General features: G+C 38.5%; 1 protein-coding gene across 3 annotated transcripts in view; it reads left to right on the forward strand.

Annotated features, from left to right (window-relative positions):
* Positions 1-16,326, forward strand: part of CSTF2 (cleavage stimulation factor subunit 2) — a 30,265-nt gene that overhangs the window by 1,567 nt on the left and 12,372 nt on the right. Inside the window, exons 3-13 of one of the 3 annotated variants that reach the window (XM_081081853.1) lie at positions 457-626; positions 1,300-1,436; positions 1,886-2,005; positions 2,121-2,258; positions 4,667-4,790; positions 8,599-8,664; positions 10,264-10,326; positions 12,544-12,603; positions 13,240-13,381; positions 14,154-14,329; positions 14,622-14,914. In XM_081081853.1, coding sequence (XP_080937979.1) covers positions 457-626; positions 1,300-1,436; positions 1,886-2,005; positions 2,121-2,258; positions 4,667-4,790; positions 8,599-8,664; positions 10,264-10,326; positions 12,544-12,603; positions 13,240-13,381; positions 14,154-14,329; positions 14,622-14,914 — 1,489 coding nt within the window. The remainder of the gene's footprint in view (positions 1-456; positions 627-1,299; positions 1,437-1,885; positions 2,006-2,120; positions 2,259-4,666; positions 4,791-8,598; positions 8,665-10,263; positions 10,327-12,543; positions 12,604-13,239; positions 13,382-14,153; positions 14,330-14,621; positions 14,915-16,326) is intronic. The other 2 variants (XM_081081854.1, XM_081081855.1) reach the window with 2 other exon arrangements.

Raw genomic sequence — 16,326 nt, forward strand, 5'->3', positions numbered from 1 at the left:
TGTAACTGGTTCGAGTTTTCTCCAGAATCTGCTGCACATACACACAGTCAAGCAAAAAAAAAAAAGTGCCTTTTCTAACAATGACTATAACCTCAGGCTAGTGGAGTTGTGAGCATTCCCTACCCAACCACCCCTGTGATTGTCACTTCTTCTGACAACACTGCTGGGTGTGGACTTTTTCTACCACACCAAATTGAGTAAGCCCCTTCACTATTGATCCTTTTGACCTGTCCTATCTTGTCAACTGAGCTGAGAGAGGGATTCATTTTTTAAAATGTTTATGAATGTCAATTGTAATTTTAAAATAAAATTTTTCATTGTTTAAAACATAGTTCAGTGAGGCAGTCAGACTGATAGTTATTTGGCTTACAGTTCACCAAATTGGAACATGGCAATGTTTGCAGGATCCCTGTGTGTATGTAACAGTTATGCCTGATACTTGGTTCTGCTCTTCAGGTTGGTATATGATAGGGAGACAGGAAAGCCAAAGGGTTATGGCTTCTGTGAATACCAAGACCAAGAGACAGCACTTAGTGCCATGAGAAACCTGAATGGGCGTGAATTCAGTGGAAGAGCACTTCGAGTTGATAATGCTGCCAGTGAAAAGAACAAAGAAGAACTGAAGAGTGAGTATGAACCCAAGTTAGTAGAGATGTAACAATGAAGATTTTCCATTTATGGTATGTTTTAGCATCTGCTTAAATGGTTATCCACACAGCTTCTTTACTTGACCCACCTGAGGTACCTGCACTGGGGAAGTGTATATCTTTGAGAAACAAGGTAAAGTTGACTTTAGAAGTCCTTCAGTTGCTAAGGAGTTAATTCCATTTGACGATGAATTCAGGCCACCAAGTGATTAGTAGTACTAAATATGTCCTTGTTGTTTTCCACTCCAGTAACTATGTTGCCAGATCTGTAGCTGGTGGAGACGCTAAGGCATTCTTATGGCTTTTTTATGAGGTGGTAGATCCAGAAATTCCATTTTGAAATTAGCATCTTTTTCTGTTTAAACCTTTTGCTTTGGAAATTACTTGTCAAAGGAAGTTGATATGCTTAATCCCTAATTTAGGGTAACATTGTTCACCTATATGATCCTAGCCCCAGCTTTACTCTAAGAGCAGAAAATACACTTTGTCACTTTCTTCCACAGAAATGAGAAACTAGCAAATCACATATTTCTCAGCTACAGAGAATTTAAAGTTATCATCGGATCCTTATAAGTGCTGGAAAGTAGATATTTGAAATGATTTAGCTCTTTATTTTGCCTCTTTAACTTTTTTGTACTTTCTTCCCGATCAGGCCTTGGCACTGGTGCCCCTGTCATTGAGTCACCTTATGGAGAGACCATCAGCCCTGAGGATGCTCCTGAGTCTATTAGCAAAGCAGTTGCCAGTCTTCCACCGGAGCAGATGTTTGAGCTGATGAAACAGATGAAGGTGGGAGGAGGCATTAAATTATGAATAAATCCAATCACATCAAATTTTCAAGAGTTATTGATGAAGTAAATGGAAGTGATTCCCTGAGCTCAAGTAGAAGGTGTGCCTGTTGACCACCATTTCTTGCACCTTTACTATTCCATATGTGCACAGTATATTTTACATTTTGTGCAAAGAGCTTCCCATTTTTGTACACAAACCACATCAACATAATCTGGCTGGGTTTTTGTGGCCCATAGATATCAGATGTAGATATTAAAATGTGAATTTTTTCCTAAATGATTGTGTTATGGTATTTGAAATGCCTCTTCCTTCTCTTGCCTGCTGTGACAGAATTTTGTGTGCTATGCAAAAACCATTGCGTTTCTCTGATGGGAATAATTCTAAGTCACTATTGATTTCTAAGCAATAAGTATTGAACTTGATGATGATTCTGTGTATCTTTTCAGCTTTGTGTCCAGAATAGTCCCCAGGAAGCACGGAACATGTTGCTCCAAAACCCTCAACTGGCTTATGCTTTGCTACAAGCACAGGTAGTGATGAGAATTGTGGATCCAGAGATCGCCCTGGTGAGTGCTACTGGTTCTTTTGTGGAAATACTGAGGTAAACCTTGAGTAGGGGTAGGAACTACTTGATTGTTTTGTTAAACAGACAGTTCATAGATTTGTCTTTTTACTTTTTAGAAAATTCTGCATCGCCAGACAAATATCCCAACACTGATGGCAGGCAATCCTCAGCCAGTCCACAGTGCTGGGCCTCCCTCAGGAGCCGGTGTGCCAATGAACCAGCAGAATCCTCAGGCCCCTGGGGCCCAGCCTATGGTATGGCTTTACCCTTTAACATTTCTTTTATCTGTCTTAGAATGTCATTTTCTTTTTAGGAGGATATATTGAAAGAAGAATGGACCAGAGCCAGAGATGGTAATTTCAATTTCCAGGCATAAAGGCAGTTTCCAGGTTGCAGACTATGTGGCATCTGAATGAATATAGATTTGATGCCAAGTTCGTAAACAAAGAAGTCCTTCCTGTACGCCCCTTTTATAAGCTAATTTTGTGTGTGTATGCATGTATAGCACTGTGGTTGGTACTTTGTTATTTTATATACACTGTATAATTTAATACTTTATTTAATACAGCGATTATATGAGGTGGCACTCTTATTATCTCCATTCTTACCAATGAAAAAAGTAAAAACCTAGCTTTCTAAGTGTTACACAAAACCCTGAAGCCATAGAAAATCAGTACATTTGAAAACTGAAAAAAATTCTTTATGGAGGAAAAGAAATAAACACCAAAGGCAGATGACAAATTGGGAAAAAGTATTTGCCACACATGTGAACAACAGGGTTATTATTTAAGAGCCTTTAGTCATCTTGAAGCATGTGTTTGTTGCCACAGTATAACAGTGAACAATTAGAAACATTCTAAATGTACATCAGCAAAAGAATGAAGAAAATATGATACACTCTGCAACAGTTAAACTATATTTGTCACAATGAATGACTTTCAAAAACATAATTCTATATAGCAGTTAAGATGAACTAGGATACATGGTATCAACACAGATAACTTAAAAACAATACCATACAGAAGTGGAAATAAGTGAATGTGGAAGCATTCCCAAAATATGGGATACATGTATCTGCATATATCCCAAATATATGTTGAGTGAGTTACAAAGACTATGTTCAGTATATAATTTACAAAAAATTTCAGAACACCAGTAAGACTTCTGAAGTGGCTGTCTAAGAAAGCGACACAGGGTGCAGTTAAGGAGGACCATATGGGATACTTCAGTTGTGTATATAATTTATTTCCTAAGCTGTGTAGTTAGTTTTATTAACCATATAATTTGTATATCTGGAATTTTTCAGGATACTCTAAGCAGAAAATACACTCTTGTCACTTTCTTCCACAGAAATAAGAAACTAGCAAATCACATATTTCTCAGCTCCAGAGAATTTAAAGTTATCATTAGATCCTTATAAGTGCTGGAAAGTAGATATTTCCAGCACTTATAAGGATCTAAAATTAGTAATAAAATTACCAATGACTCAGTAGAAAAGTTTGCAATGGACATAAACAGTTCACGAAAGTGGAAATACAAATATGTATTAAACATATGGGAAAGTGTTCAACCTCAAAAAAAGATAAATGTAAACAGAAAGTACAAAAATCTAACATTTTTTACCTATCAGATTGGCAGAGGCAAACCACTTACGTAGATGATACAAAGGTTTAAGGCGGGAGTCAGCAAACATTTGTAAATGGGCCAGTAGTAAATATTTTTGGCTTTGCAGGCCATGGAATCTCTCCTAACTACTCAACTCTGCCATTGGAGTTTGAAATCAACCACAGACAATACATAAACAAATGTGCATGGTTGTGTTCCAATAAAACTTTGTGAAATGAGGTAGCAAGCCAGATTTGGCTCATGGGCCATAGTTTGCTAACCCCTACTGTAATTAAACATTTTTTCAGAAATACAATGAAATTAATTAAGACCCAGAGAGGTTAACTGGTCCAAAAATAGCGTAAGTGGCACATCCAGGATCTAAACCTGGTTCTGTGTGACCTCATAACCTGTTTTAATACAGTGTTCTGTTTGAGAGTTTTGTTTGTGTTCTCTGAGAGTATATGTAATTTTTAAAAATACAACTTAGTTTTTACTTTCTTTATTAAGTTCTTTCTATTCCAAGGGACTGCTCACTTCTTTGGGGAATATATAAATGAAAACAATCCCTTTCCCTCCAGGAGCTTTAATGTAGCTTTAAAAAATTAATATTCCCCCCAAACCAGAATTATATCTCAGGACAGGGGTGAGAAAACATTGGTCAGATTTTTAAAATTTCATCTTAAAAATTCAGACTGCCAGCAGTTTCTTTATAAAAATGTCCTAGTCTCCTAGGCACCTTTTTTTTTTTTTTTTTTTTAGTCTTGTTGCTAGGCCCCAGTCGTGAAGTCAACCATAGGTGCTACATGTAGCCTCAACACACAAATAAGACTTGTCAGTCTTGGCTTTTAGAATACGGTCCATCTTAACTGTATTATAACCAGGCTTTTCATGTGTATTGCATATTCTGTTCAAAGTTTGCATGAGACATGCTATACAAAAAGGATTCTTGGTAGAATATTTGGGTTATCAGCTTGAAGAGTTCTTTAAGGTCATAGACTTTGTGTGTTGAGTCTCCACTGAGATGTCTACATACTCTGATTTTTCTCCTGGTCAGGGTGGCATGCATGTCAATGGTGCACCTCCTTTGATGCAAGCTTCTATGCAGGCTGGAGTTCCAGCACCAGGACAAATACCAACTGCTGTAACAGGACCTGGCCCTGGTGCCTTAGCTCCCGGTGGTATGTTGCATTTAGAGTCTTCACCATTTTGGTATTTTGCTAAAGTTTTTTTTATTGCAAATGGGATAGATCTTGATATAAAATTAATACACAACTAGGAAATATATCTCCTAGGTCAGTGGTCAGCAAACCGCGGCTCACGAGCCACATGCAGCTCTTTGGCCCCTTGAGTGTGGCTCTTCCACAAAAGTACCACGTGCGGGCGCGCACGGACAGTGGCATTGAAACTTTGTGGCCCATGTGCAGAAGTCAGTTTTCGGCCTGGGCAAGTCTATATTTTGAAGAAGTGGCGTTAGAAGAAGTGGGGGGTGTCAGTCGGGCCACGGGAGACGCGGTGCCAGGAAGGCGTGCACAATTCATGCACGAGTTGAGTGAGCCAGTCAGTCAGCAGTCTCATTGTGCAGTGGTTAGTGCTAGTCGCGTCCGCAGATCGTGCGCGGGTGACAAAAGTAAAGTTTATTAAGTTAATTTTAGGGAACGTTGTGGAGTGAAAGAAGATGTAGTGTCGAGGATTGAGAAAGGTATGTTGAGATGGTTTGGACATATAGAGAGGATGAACGAAAGGAGATAGACGAAACAAGTATACAAGACGAGTGTGGATGGGAGAGTTGAAAGGGGTTGACCTCAGCGAATGTACCTCAATCAGATTGAGGACGTTTTTAGCAAAGGCCAGCTTAGGAGTACCCTAATTAAGTTAATAACAATGTACCTACCTATATAGTTTAAGTTTAAAAAATTTGGCTCTCAAAAGAAATTTCAATTGTTGTACTGTTGATATTTGGCTCTGTTGACTAATGAGTTTGCCGACCACTGTCCTAGGTGGAAGAAATAATTGATTTCTTATATGCAAATCTTATGAGAGCAGGGAAAAGGACAGTAAAGAGGAAAGGTACAGTAAAACTTCCAAATTAATAAAAGGAAAATTGGAATGAATGGAAACTAGAGCAAGCCAGCAAATACAGAGAAAAATAAAATGATATTGTGAAGTAAGTAATAATAAAAGTAGAGTAAGGGGGAAGGAATAAAGTCTTGTATAGTCATTATTCTACTAAATGTAAATGGATTGAATTCTTCCATTAGAAATCAGAGACTGTTAGATTAGGGTAAAAACATAATGGGGAAAAAAACACAGAATACATGGACATATTTCTTCTTATTTAACAGACATAAAATCCCATTTCATTAAATATAATCAGACCAGGCCATGGCTGGGTAGCTCAGTTGGTTAGAGTATCCTCCTGATACACCTAGGTTGTGCGTTCCATCTCTGGTCAGGGCACATACAAGAATCAAATAATGAATCAAATAAATAATGGAACAACAAATTGATGTTTTCAGTCTGTCTCTTCCTCTCTTTCTAAAATTAATAAATAAATATAATCAGACCAAAGAACAAAAGGAAAAAAGAATTTTAAAAACTTAATTTGTTCATTGAAATTGTATATATAGGAATTAATATAGTATTGCTGTTACTTTTGTAGATTTTCATCATTCAGTAATTGTAACTAAAGGTATGCATGAAATCGAGATTCCCTATGTGAAACACCTGTATGAATACACAATGTATATCAATATTAAAAGTTTTTTAAAGCAATCTTCTTATTTATCTAATCTGGGTTAGATTGTGTTACTACTCATGGGGGATAATTTGAATCTAAATCATTCTGTTTTGTACAGAGACAAGTGGACAAAGGACAGAAGAAGGGATTTTTAAAGAAATTTCAGCAACCCACAATTTTCATTTATCCTATAACAGTGATGGCGAACCTATGACACGCGTGTCAGAGGTACAAGCGAACTCATTTTTTTGGTTGATTTTTCTTTGTGACACAGCACCAGAGTTAAGTTAGGGTTTTTCAAAATGCTGACACGCCGAACTCAAAAGGTTCGCCATCACTGTCCTATAATGTTACAGTTAAATTTAAATTATTTTCAGTGAAAAAAATAGATCCTGTATTTTATATATTTACGAATTGTAAGTGAATAATTTACCTTAAAATAGTTGTAATATGGTCCTACTACACCTGACAAGTCTGCAAGCCATGACATATGCAGCTCATTACGAGTTGAAAATCATCCAAATACTCTGAGCCAAGTGTGACGACCATGCACTCAGATGTCACAGCAATGTCAAATTGCTATAAAGGTTTCTAAGTGACTGCTCTCCATTTCTATACTTACATTGTCATGAACTGTTAACACAGAATGTGGATCGACATTGTCTATGGACCACACTTTGAGTAGCATTGTGTTAGTGGACAAAAAATAAGTAAAGATGTAAAGGAATAAAATAATGGACTCAATAAGCTTGATATAATATATAGAAGGTGCCTTATATCTTTTGACTGGAGAATGCACACCCCCCCACCCCCAAATGACCATGGCACAGTAAAGAAAAAAACTTGGCCATGTACTTAGCCATAAAATAAAAACAAATTTTAAAATACAGAGATTTTACAGGCTGTGTTCTCTAATTATAAGCCAATAAAACTAGAAATAAATAAGTAAATGGTGACTGGAAAAAATTGTACTAGGAACATACTCTAGGTAATTCTTGAATTAAAGAAAAAAGTAGAAATTTATAAATTATCTAAAAGAACAAAAAGTAGTACACTTCATATAAAAAACTATGGGAAATAATAAAAGTGGTATGCAAGGAAATGAATATCCTTAAATGCCTATATTATTAAAGAATAAATGAATCTTAAGTCCTAGTTTTAAAGAATTAGAAAAATAATTTTTAAAAAAGATATCAAGAAGAGGGAATTAAGAGTAAATGAATTTTCAAGTGATAATTTTTGGTGAGTGTATAGCATTTATACTTCTGAAGTTATTAAAACTTAAAACTACTAAGATTTTTGAGGTACCCTTACAAAGCTCTTTGACAGTTCATGAGAAGCGAGAATAACCTACTAGGAAAGTAGGCAAAGAAAATGAATAGGCACTTCATAGAAGAGCAAATCCAAATGGCAATAAGAACAAATTCATTTATAGTCGGGACTGCAAGTTAAATAGCAGGATTTTGCTTTACTTAAACCCATCCAACCAGCAAGAGTTTCAGAGAGAGATGACACTCTTGATGGGGAATGTGGTATCATTAATTACATTGCTGCCAGAAATGTGAAGTTTTTCCACCTTATAAGAAAGTCGCACATTAAAGATTCATATACACTTTGACCCACCAATTCCATTTCTGAGAAGCAAGTGATACAATAAAAGTGCCGTTATGTGATCATTTATAACATGAGAAATGATGCCCATAATTCTTTCTGCCACCACTTTCTTCAGATAGTTATCTTTGTATTGTTTTGGTGAGTGGTCTGAATAAATCATAAAATGTTATGGCTGTAAGACAGCTCTGAAATCAATTTGGCCTGTGATTCTCAAACTTAGTTTGAAGTTGAATCACCAAAAGAGCTTATTAAAACACAAATCGCAGGTCCCCACCTCCAGACTCTAATTCAGCAGGTCCGAGGTAGGGCCCTGAATATTTGCAGTTCTGACAAGTCCCTGGTGATGCTGATGCTACTTGTCTGAGAACTATACTCTAAGAACCACACTGGTGTAGGCCAACACCTTCACATTACATATCCGGAAGCCTGGATATACATTAATTTCATCAAATAACTTGTTCATAATCACACTTAGTAGCAGGGCTTGGCCTAGCACCAGTTCAGGTATTTTGTATCCATGGCTCTTTGATGCCTGGTATGTTAAATGGAATAAGAGAATGTGAAGTGTACTTGATATTTTAGGTAAGTACTAATGACTGCAAATAGTTGAGCTTGTCTATTTTCCCCACTTGCAGCATATGTTGTTCTTTTGATGAAAAGAGAAGAATTTCTATGTGGAAAGGGCCAGACAAGGACTTGTGGTAAATGATTATTTTTTGTATAGCAGTTATCATACTGTTATCATACTGGTTAGAATAGACCAATGGTTCTCAATTCTATCTTTGGCCCCTTTTCTTAATAGATACATTGCAGTGACTCTTTAATATCCTGAAATGAAATGCACAGAACATATAACCTACCTAACATGATTTCAAAAATAAAAGAAAATCAGCATAATGTCCTAAGCATAACATAAAAGATAAGATAAAATATATTAATTTATAACAAAAATTTTTTAAAAATATATTTTATTGATTTTTTACAGAGAGGAAGGGAGAGAGATAGAGAGTTAGAAACATAGATGAGAGAGAAACATCAATCAGCTGCCTCCTGCACACCCCCAATGGGGATGTGCCCGCAAACAAGGTACATGCCCTTGACCGAATCGAACCTGGGACCCTTCAGTCCGCAGGCTGTTGCTCTATCCACTGAGCCAAACCAGTTAGGGCAACAAAATATTTTTAATATACAATTATTCGGGCAAAACTATACTAGAAAATAAAAGGTAGTAGTCAGATGCTTGCATCTATATCATGAATGTTAAAGCTACAAATGTAGACAGATACAGGTATGTCTTTCTGACAAATACCACAAGTACTTTGACATCAGTGATGTGATTTTCTGAAATGGAGAAAATTCTTGGTAAAGTTCTGTTTGTTTTTTTTTGTTTTTAATCCTCACCCAAGAATATGTTTTTATTAACTTTAGGGAGCAAGAGAAAAACCATTGATGTGAGAGAGAAATATTGATGGGTTGCCTCCCATACGCACCCTGATCAGGGGATCGAACCTGCAACCCAGGTATGTGCCCTGACTGGGAAGCAAACCCAAGACCCTTCAGTGCATAGGACTGTGCTCCAACCAACTGAGCCATCAGTCCAGGGCTCTTGGTAAAGTCCTTAACAAAACAAAATATAGTGCCCATAATTTACTCAGTAACTTCATTTCTGAATTTCTGGAAAATATAACACAAACATATAAATAGGGCAAAGGACCTTTTTGTTTACAAATAAAACACTTGGGTTTTGAGTTCTGATGACCATAAACGGATATTCATTTGTGTGAATGTTCAAGACATTTGAAAGTTTTGCAAGACAGGGTAAATCTTTTGTTTGTTTTGTTTTGTTAATTTTCACCTGATGATATTTTTTCCATTGATTTTTTTTTTGAGAGAGAGAGTCGGAGGGAGAGGGAGGGTGAGAAGGATGGGGAGAGAGAGAGAGAGAAACATGGATGTGAGAGAGCCACAGTGATTGGTTGCCTCCTGCACACGCATGGCAGGGTAATTCTTTTTTTAAAAAATATTTTTTATTGATTTCAGAGAGGAACGAGAGGGAGAGAGAGATAATCATTAATTGGCTGCCTCCTGCATGCTTCCTCCTGGAGATTAATTCACTTTTCTGTCACTGAAGCTTAACAAATTCCCATCTTCTATATAACTACATTGTTTGATGGTAGTTATCTGCCCTTTTAGGTTTCTGTCTGTGAGGCAGAAAGAGGATATTTGTTAACTCAGCCACCGTGCTAATTGTTTCCCCACTGTTCTAATTTGTGTTTTCTTTCTTGCCCTTTATGTTCTAGGAGGGATGCCGGCCCAGGTTGGAATGCCAGGAAGTGGACCAGTGCCCATGGAACGAGCACAAGGTAAATAGGTAGTAATATCTGATTAATGTGAACTGGACTTGGAAATGTTCTATATCTGCACTAAGATGGCAATGTGGCAGCCACTATCCACATATACTTCAACATATTTGAATGTTAAAGTAATTTCAAATTGAAATTACGTAAAATCTAAAATTCATTTCCATATTACAACTGCTCAATGGCCACATGGGGGGATACCCTACTGGATATTACAGATACAGATAATTTCTATCATTGCAGAAAATTCAATTTGACACCTCTGGTCTGTACTTTCCATCTAGTGATTCAGAACCCAGCTCTACAAGAATTAATGATGAAGCAAAGGATCCTTTGTTGCCATTTAATTCATATCACCTTTTCCTGATAGTCTATAATAATTCTACTGACACGTTCGCTCTTCCTCTATGGATATCTGTTGATTGAGTAAGGAATGTTAATAATGAGCATGTAATGTGTGGCTGATTATGTAGAAGACTAAATTGAAACCCCAGAGAATACTGGGAGGGGACCAAAGATCTGTGAAATCTACTTGATGGCAGTAACACTGGATACCACAGCATTAAGCACTACGAAATCTCCACATTAATTCTCTATGTTACTAGAGTTTGGAGAAAAAGAAAATGCAGTGGTTCAGTTAAAAACAACATTAGGAGGAGAGATAGTGAGAAAACAGGGAGCTAACAATAAAATTGAGTGCATACTATAGGTCAGGCACTTTAATTTTTATAAACAACGTTGTGAGTTAGGGAGCAGCACTTCAGTTTTCACGTAAAGAGATGGAAGCTCAGAGTTTTGAATCCCTTACTGAAGGGGACATGGTAAGTAAATACCGATATCTGAGCCACATGGACTGGACTTGGGGAACTCATCTTCTCTTCCAGCTAGTAAGTGACAGAGCTAAGATTCTAAAGTCTCTGATCCTAAAATCCTCTTTTTGTCAATCCTTACCACCTCTATTGACTTCCAAAATATTTTCTTTGGACAAGCATAGAGAAGCTTAAGTTATTCTTAGCATATGGCCTATAAGCAAAACCTATTTTTAAGCAAAATATTAAGAAATAGGATTATATACTTACTCCTTGTCTATATACTCTGGGGTTGGTTACTGAAGTGACAACTAATAAACTTGTCAGATGGTTGATAGTAGGACAAGCTCTTAGCTAAATACTTCATCTGAGTATTCCATGCTTTTGTGCAATTGTGCCCCACCCCCCTCAGCTAATCAATAGATTATGTATAAACCTTAAGTATTTTTGCAGTAGTGTGAAGGAATTGGGGTTTCAGTCATACTTTTACCTCTGCCAAGCCATAATTCAAGCTATAGCTTTTTAATATATACTTCCACAAGACATCTTCCTTTCTGCTGTTGTAGTTATCTTCATTTTTCTGGTCAAAAGTTAACAGGGAAATGGCTCGAGTTTTGAAGGCATCTCAAGGCTGTCTTCATGAAGAGACAAAGTGAGATGAGTTTCCCTTCATGGTTTTCCTTCAGTATCCAGCAGAGGAAGCAAGAATCTTTCCATTTATACCTAGTTTGTCTTTTCCTGTTTCTTTGGCACATTTATAATGGCGAAAGGAGACCGTGAGATGTTTAAGAAGATACTTCCTCTTGCCTTCTGCCACCTTTGTTTAGTGTTAGTGCTTTTGTCATCTCATTAGTCTTTGTTTGCTGTTGTCATGGTGTTTGTTTATAATGAAAGACTTGCAGTGACAGAGTATTTCTTGAGGAATGATACTTCCTTTCCTTGTCTAAAGATCATTTACTGTATTTCACCATTTGGTACTTCTGTTATGGGCCTCTCCAGAATAAATCTTGCCTTCACATTCAGTATAAGTTATTTTATTTTTTACATATGAAATATGTTTATACTCTTTACCTAAATAGAAATTCAAAACCATCCTTTTTATATTTTCTTTTCTAAGGAGATTTAGGGGGAGTCATAGTAGCAGAGGTGAAAATGGAAAGTGGCTGGTTATTCCTGCCCCAGTAAAATCAGTGTCCCACAGGCTTCGGCTTTGGAAGCAGTCTGATGAAAGCAGAACCAAAGATGCTAACATAGTTTAGGAAGATTTTATAGCCTAGGCAAACTAATGAACTCTTGACTTTTTAACTCACACATATAAATCTCCAGTGTCTGTATGTGTATGTCTCTGCATGCATGTTCAAGTTATTTTAAGTGTCTGCTCTTTCTCCTTTTCAACTTACTGCTTACCTAGGAACCCTACAGCACTCGCCTGTGGGACCCGCCGGGCCTGCATCAATTGAGCGAGTTCAAGGTACCCATTGTATCTGTGGGTTTCCTTTTGCTTGTGTGTTCAGGGTGGGACATTGAGAGGACAAGGGCTGCTTGTCAGTCATCCTCACATTCAGAACCCAAAAGGGTAGTGTTTTGGGTTTTTGTTTTTAAATTTTTTCCTGTTGGAGCCTCAAGCCTAAGATTGACCTCTTCACACAGGGCAGAGAACATGGATGATATGGGCATCTGTCTGAGGCTGTACTCCCTCCCTACTGGTGTCAGGAGGCTTGGATGGAATAGCAGTCTGTAAGGAGACAGCAGGTTCTTGCAGAGCCATGGCAGTGTTCACATATTCCGAGACCCTACCTCTTTTTTGTGACTCTGGTCCTTGAACTAGGGTTGATTATGAGGAAAACCATAAGTTTCTTCAGGTTGCAGTGCTAGTCCTTGGCAGGTTCCTCCCCAGTTTGCTCTTTATATAATTCCATCCATACCTCTGACATGGCACAGATTCTGCTTACACCCTGCTTCTGTTCTTGAACTGCAAGAGGAGTCTTCTGTGGTGAGGTTTCACCCACTCTAAGGTGTCTGAATTATGTTGTCAGTGGTGTATAGAGTCATTTCTTGTTTCCTTGTGTCCTTCACAGCAGTAACTCCCCATTTGTTTCCCTGTCAGTGCCGATGCAAGACCCCAGAGCAGCTATGCAGCGTGGGCCCTTGCCTGCCAACGTCCCAACTCCTCGAGGTCTGTTAGGAGATGCTCCAAATGACCCACGTGGGGGCACTTTACTTTCTGTAACTGGAGAGGTAGAGCCTAGGTAAGCAATGACACAGAAGGAAAAGCTTAGAGGAATCAGAATTTTCCCTTGCTTTGAGAACAAAGTCTTTCCATACCAGTTATGCCTCTTGGCTGCTATTCAAGACTAAGCACTTCTCCTTGGACAGAACTGTGTATTTGAGTATGTCATTTTGAACTAACCATGACAGCTTGCATCTTCAGAAGTTAGAAATTCTAGCATACATACCCAGGCCGGAAAAACTTATATTGCTTATTAGTAGTAGTAATATTAATAATGGCAGTAATAATCATACTAAAACAATTTATATTAATGAGAATTATGCCTCTGACTCTACTTTGAGTACTGAATTTGGATCATCTCATTAAATCCACATGAACCTGTGAGGTTGATATAATATCAGTCCCATTTTACAGATGAAGAAGCCAAGGCATAGAGAAGTTAAGTAAATGGGCCCAAGATCACACAGCTAATAAGTGATGGAGCCTAGATTTGAACCCATATGTTAACAGTGTTCTTAAGCACTATACTGCATACTCATTATATATAATGGATATCCACTTTAAGTCCTCTTTAATTATGAGTACCCTGACCAAATATGAAATTCTAGAATATGTTGATTTATATCTCTATAGCTTTTTTTTCAATCTGTTTGGTGTTACTCTCTTAGCATTCATAGACTGGTGTTTACATAAGTTCTTTGTCTGATTTTTATTTACTGATCTTCTGGTTGATAACTTTTGTCTTATTTTTAGGTTCTGTTTTAAAATAAAATAATTTTTTCCATCTGTAGAGGTTACCTGGGACCACCTCATCAGGGTCCACCCATGCACCATGTCCCTGGCCATGACAGTCGTGGCCCGCCCCCACATGAGATGAGGGGAGGGCCATTAGCTGAGCCCAGACCTCTAATGGCAGAGCCGAGAGGACCCATGCTAGATCAGAGGGGTCCACCCTTGGATGGCAGAGGTAAGGGCAGACCACATCACAACATTGACTGGTAGTTGTGGGTTGATGATAAAGCCAGCTATCTTTCTCTAATCTGGGATAAAGAATGCTGGGGTAATAGGGCTAGCAGGCATTTTTAAGTTTTATCTGCAAATCTGAGAAATTGGGGAGGAGAAAGCAGTCTCCTGTAATTGGGGGTTTGGGTGGGGGAATGTGGCTAGAGGAATTGATTTCTGTCTTTCTTAGGTTCTTGATTCTTCTTGCAGTAAAGGTGAATAGCTACACAGTGGTTTTCTTGGACCTTACTTTATAGGTGGAAGAGATCCCCGAGGCATGGACACACGAGGGATGGAGGCACGAGCCATGGAGGCAAGAGGATTAGATGCCAGAGGATTGGAGGCCCGTGCGATGGAGGCACGTGCAATGGAGGCCCGTGCGATGGAGGCCCGTGCAATGGAGGCCCGTGCAATGGAAGTCAGAGGGATGGAGGTCAGAAGCATGGATCCAAGGGGCCCAGTCCCTGGCCCTAGAGGCCCTATACCTAGTGGAATCCAGGGTCCCAATCCAATTAACATGGGGGCAGTTGGCCCCCAGGGATCCAGACAGGTATGTATGACACATTCACTTCTGGCTTCTATGTGAAATCTTGATCTATTCTGGAACTGATTATTGAGCCTGATTATTACTGCTTTATTTGATTTGGGCTATTTCACAGCTTGTTAGAAAGGGAAGATTAGAATCTCCGTAGTTTCTCTGTCCCTTAGGATAGTGATTTCTGATTAACAGGATTATAGTCCAAGAGAGCAACCTTGTCTCACAATTTCAGGAGCTTTTCCATTCAGAGCAGATAAAGAGTATATCTGGGACCTGGCCAGGTAACTCAGTTGATTAGAACATTGTCCCAATACGCCAAGGTTGAGGGTTTACTCTCCGGTCAGGGCACATACCAGAATCAACCAATGAATGCATAATAAGTGGAACAACAAATCCCCCTCTCTCTCCCTCTTCCCCCCCCCCTCTCCCTTTCTAAAAATCTTTAAATTAAAAAATTATTTTTAAAAGATCATATCCATAGAATCTAGACATGGGTCATTTGAAAAACTCCTAAACGATTCTAATGCGCAACCCTTAAGAGCCACTGCACTAGAGTATATGAATAGTTCTTAGTGGTCATTTAGATAATCTTCGGTTTGCAGAAACCTGTTTTAATTTTCTTTCATTGCATAGCCTAAGTGAACAGTGAGTATGAAAGGCAGTTTACTAATGCTCACCTTAAAACCTGTGGAACTGAATTTTTACCTCTGCTTTCTTTTTTGTCTCCAGCTATGAGAGCATATGTTTGTCTTTGATTGTCTGTGTGTTGTCATCTCCTCCCTCTTCACCCCAGTTGGTTGTGTGATGGTGTTTTTCTTCCCTGAGTTTTTTTTTTTTAAATATATTTTATTGAGTTTTTACAGAGAGGAAAGGAGAGAGATAGAGAGTTAGAAACATCGATGAGAGAGAAACATCGACCAGCTGCCTCCTGCACACTCCCCACTGGGGATGTGCCCGCAACCCAGGCACATGCCCTTGACCGGAATCGAACCCGGGACCCTCCAGTCCGCAGGCCGACGCTCTATCCACTGAGCCAAACCGGTTTCGGCTTCCCTGAGTTTTTATATGCTAGAACCTTCATCTCACTCTAGCCCCTACCCCATTCTTTTTCCTATATGTGTCTTCCTCCTTTCTCTACGTAGTTCTGTCTCTCTTTTCCCTTTCATATGCTTCTGTGCCTTCCTTCCCTCCTCTGTGAGTGTGTGTATGAGAGAGAGAAACAGAGAGAGAGAGAATGTCAGAACTGAAATGGAACATGTCATCCAGTTCTCTCATTTTGTAGGTTTGGAAACTGAAACCCAAGAATTCAGGTGACTTACCTAAATTCACACAGCTAAAAAGTGGCAGAGCAAAGAATAGGATCCCCTATTTTTTCCACTGTACCACTCTGTCCTGTTACCTGCATGTTGTGTATGTGTATATGT

Source organism: Myotis nattereri (assembly GCF_964212035.1).
Source record: "Myotis nattereri genome assembly, chromosome: X".
Lineage (NCBI taxonomy): Eukaryota > Metazoa > Chordata > Mammalia > Chiroptera > Vespertilionidae > Myotis > Myotis nattereri.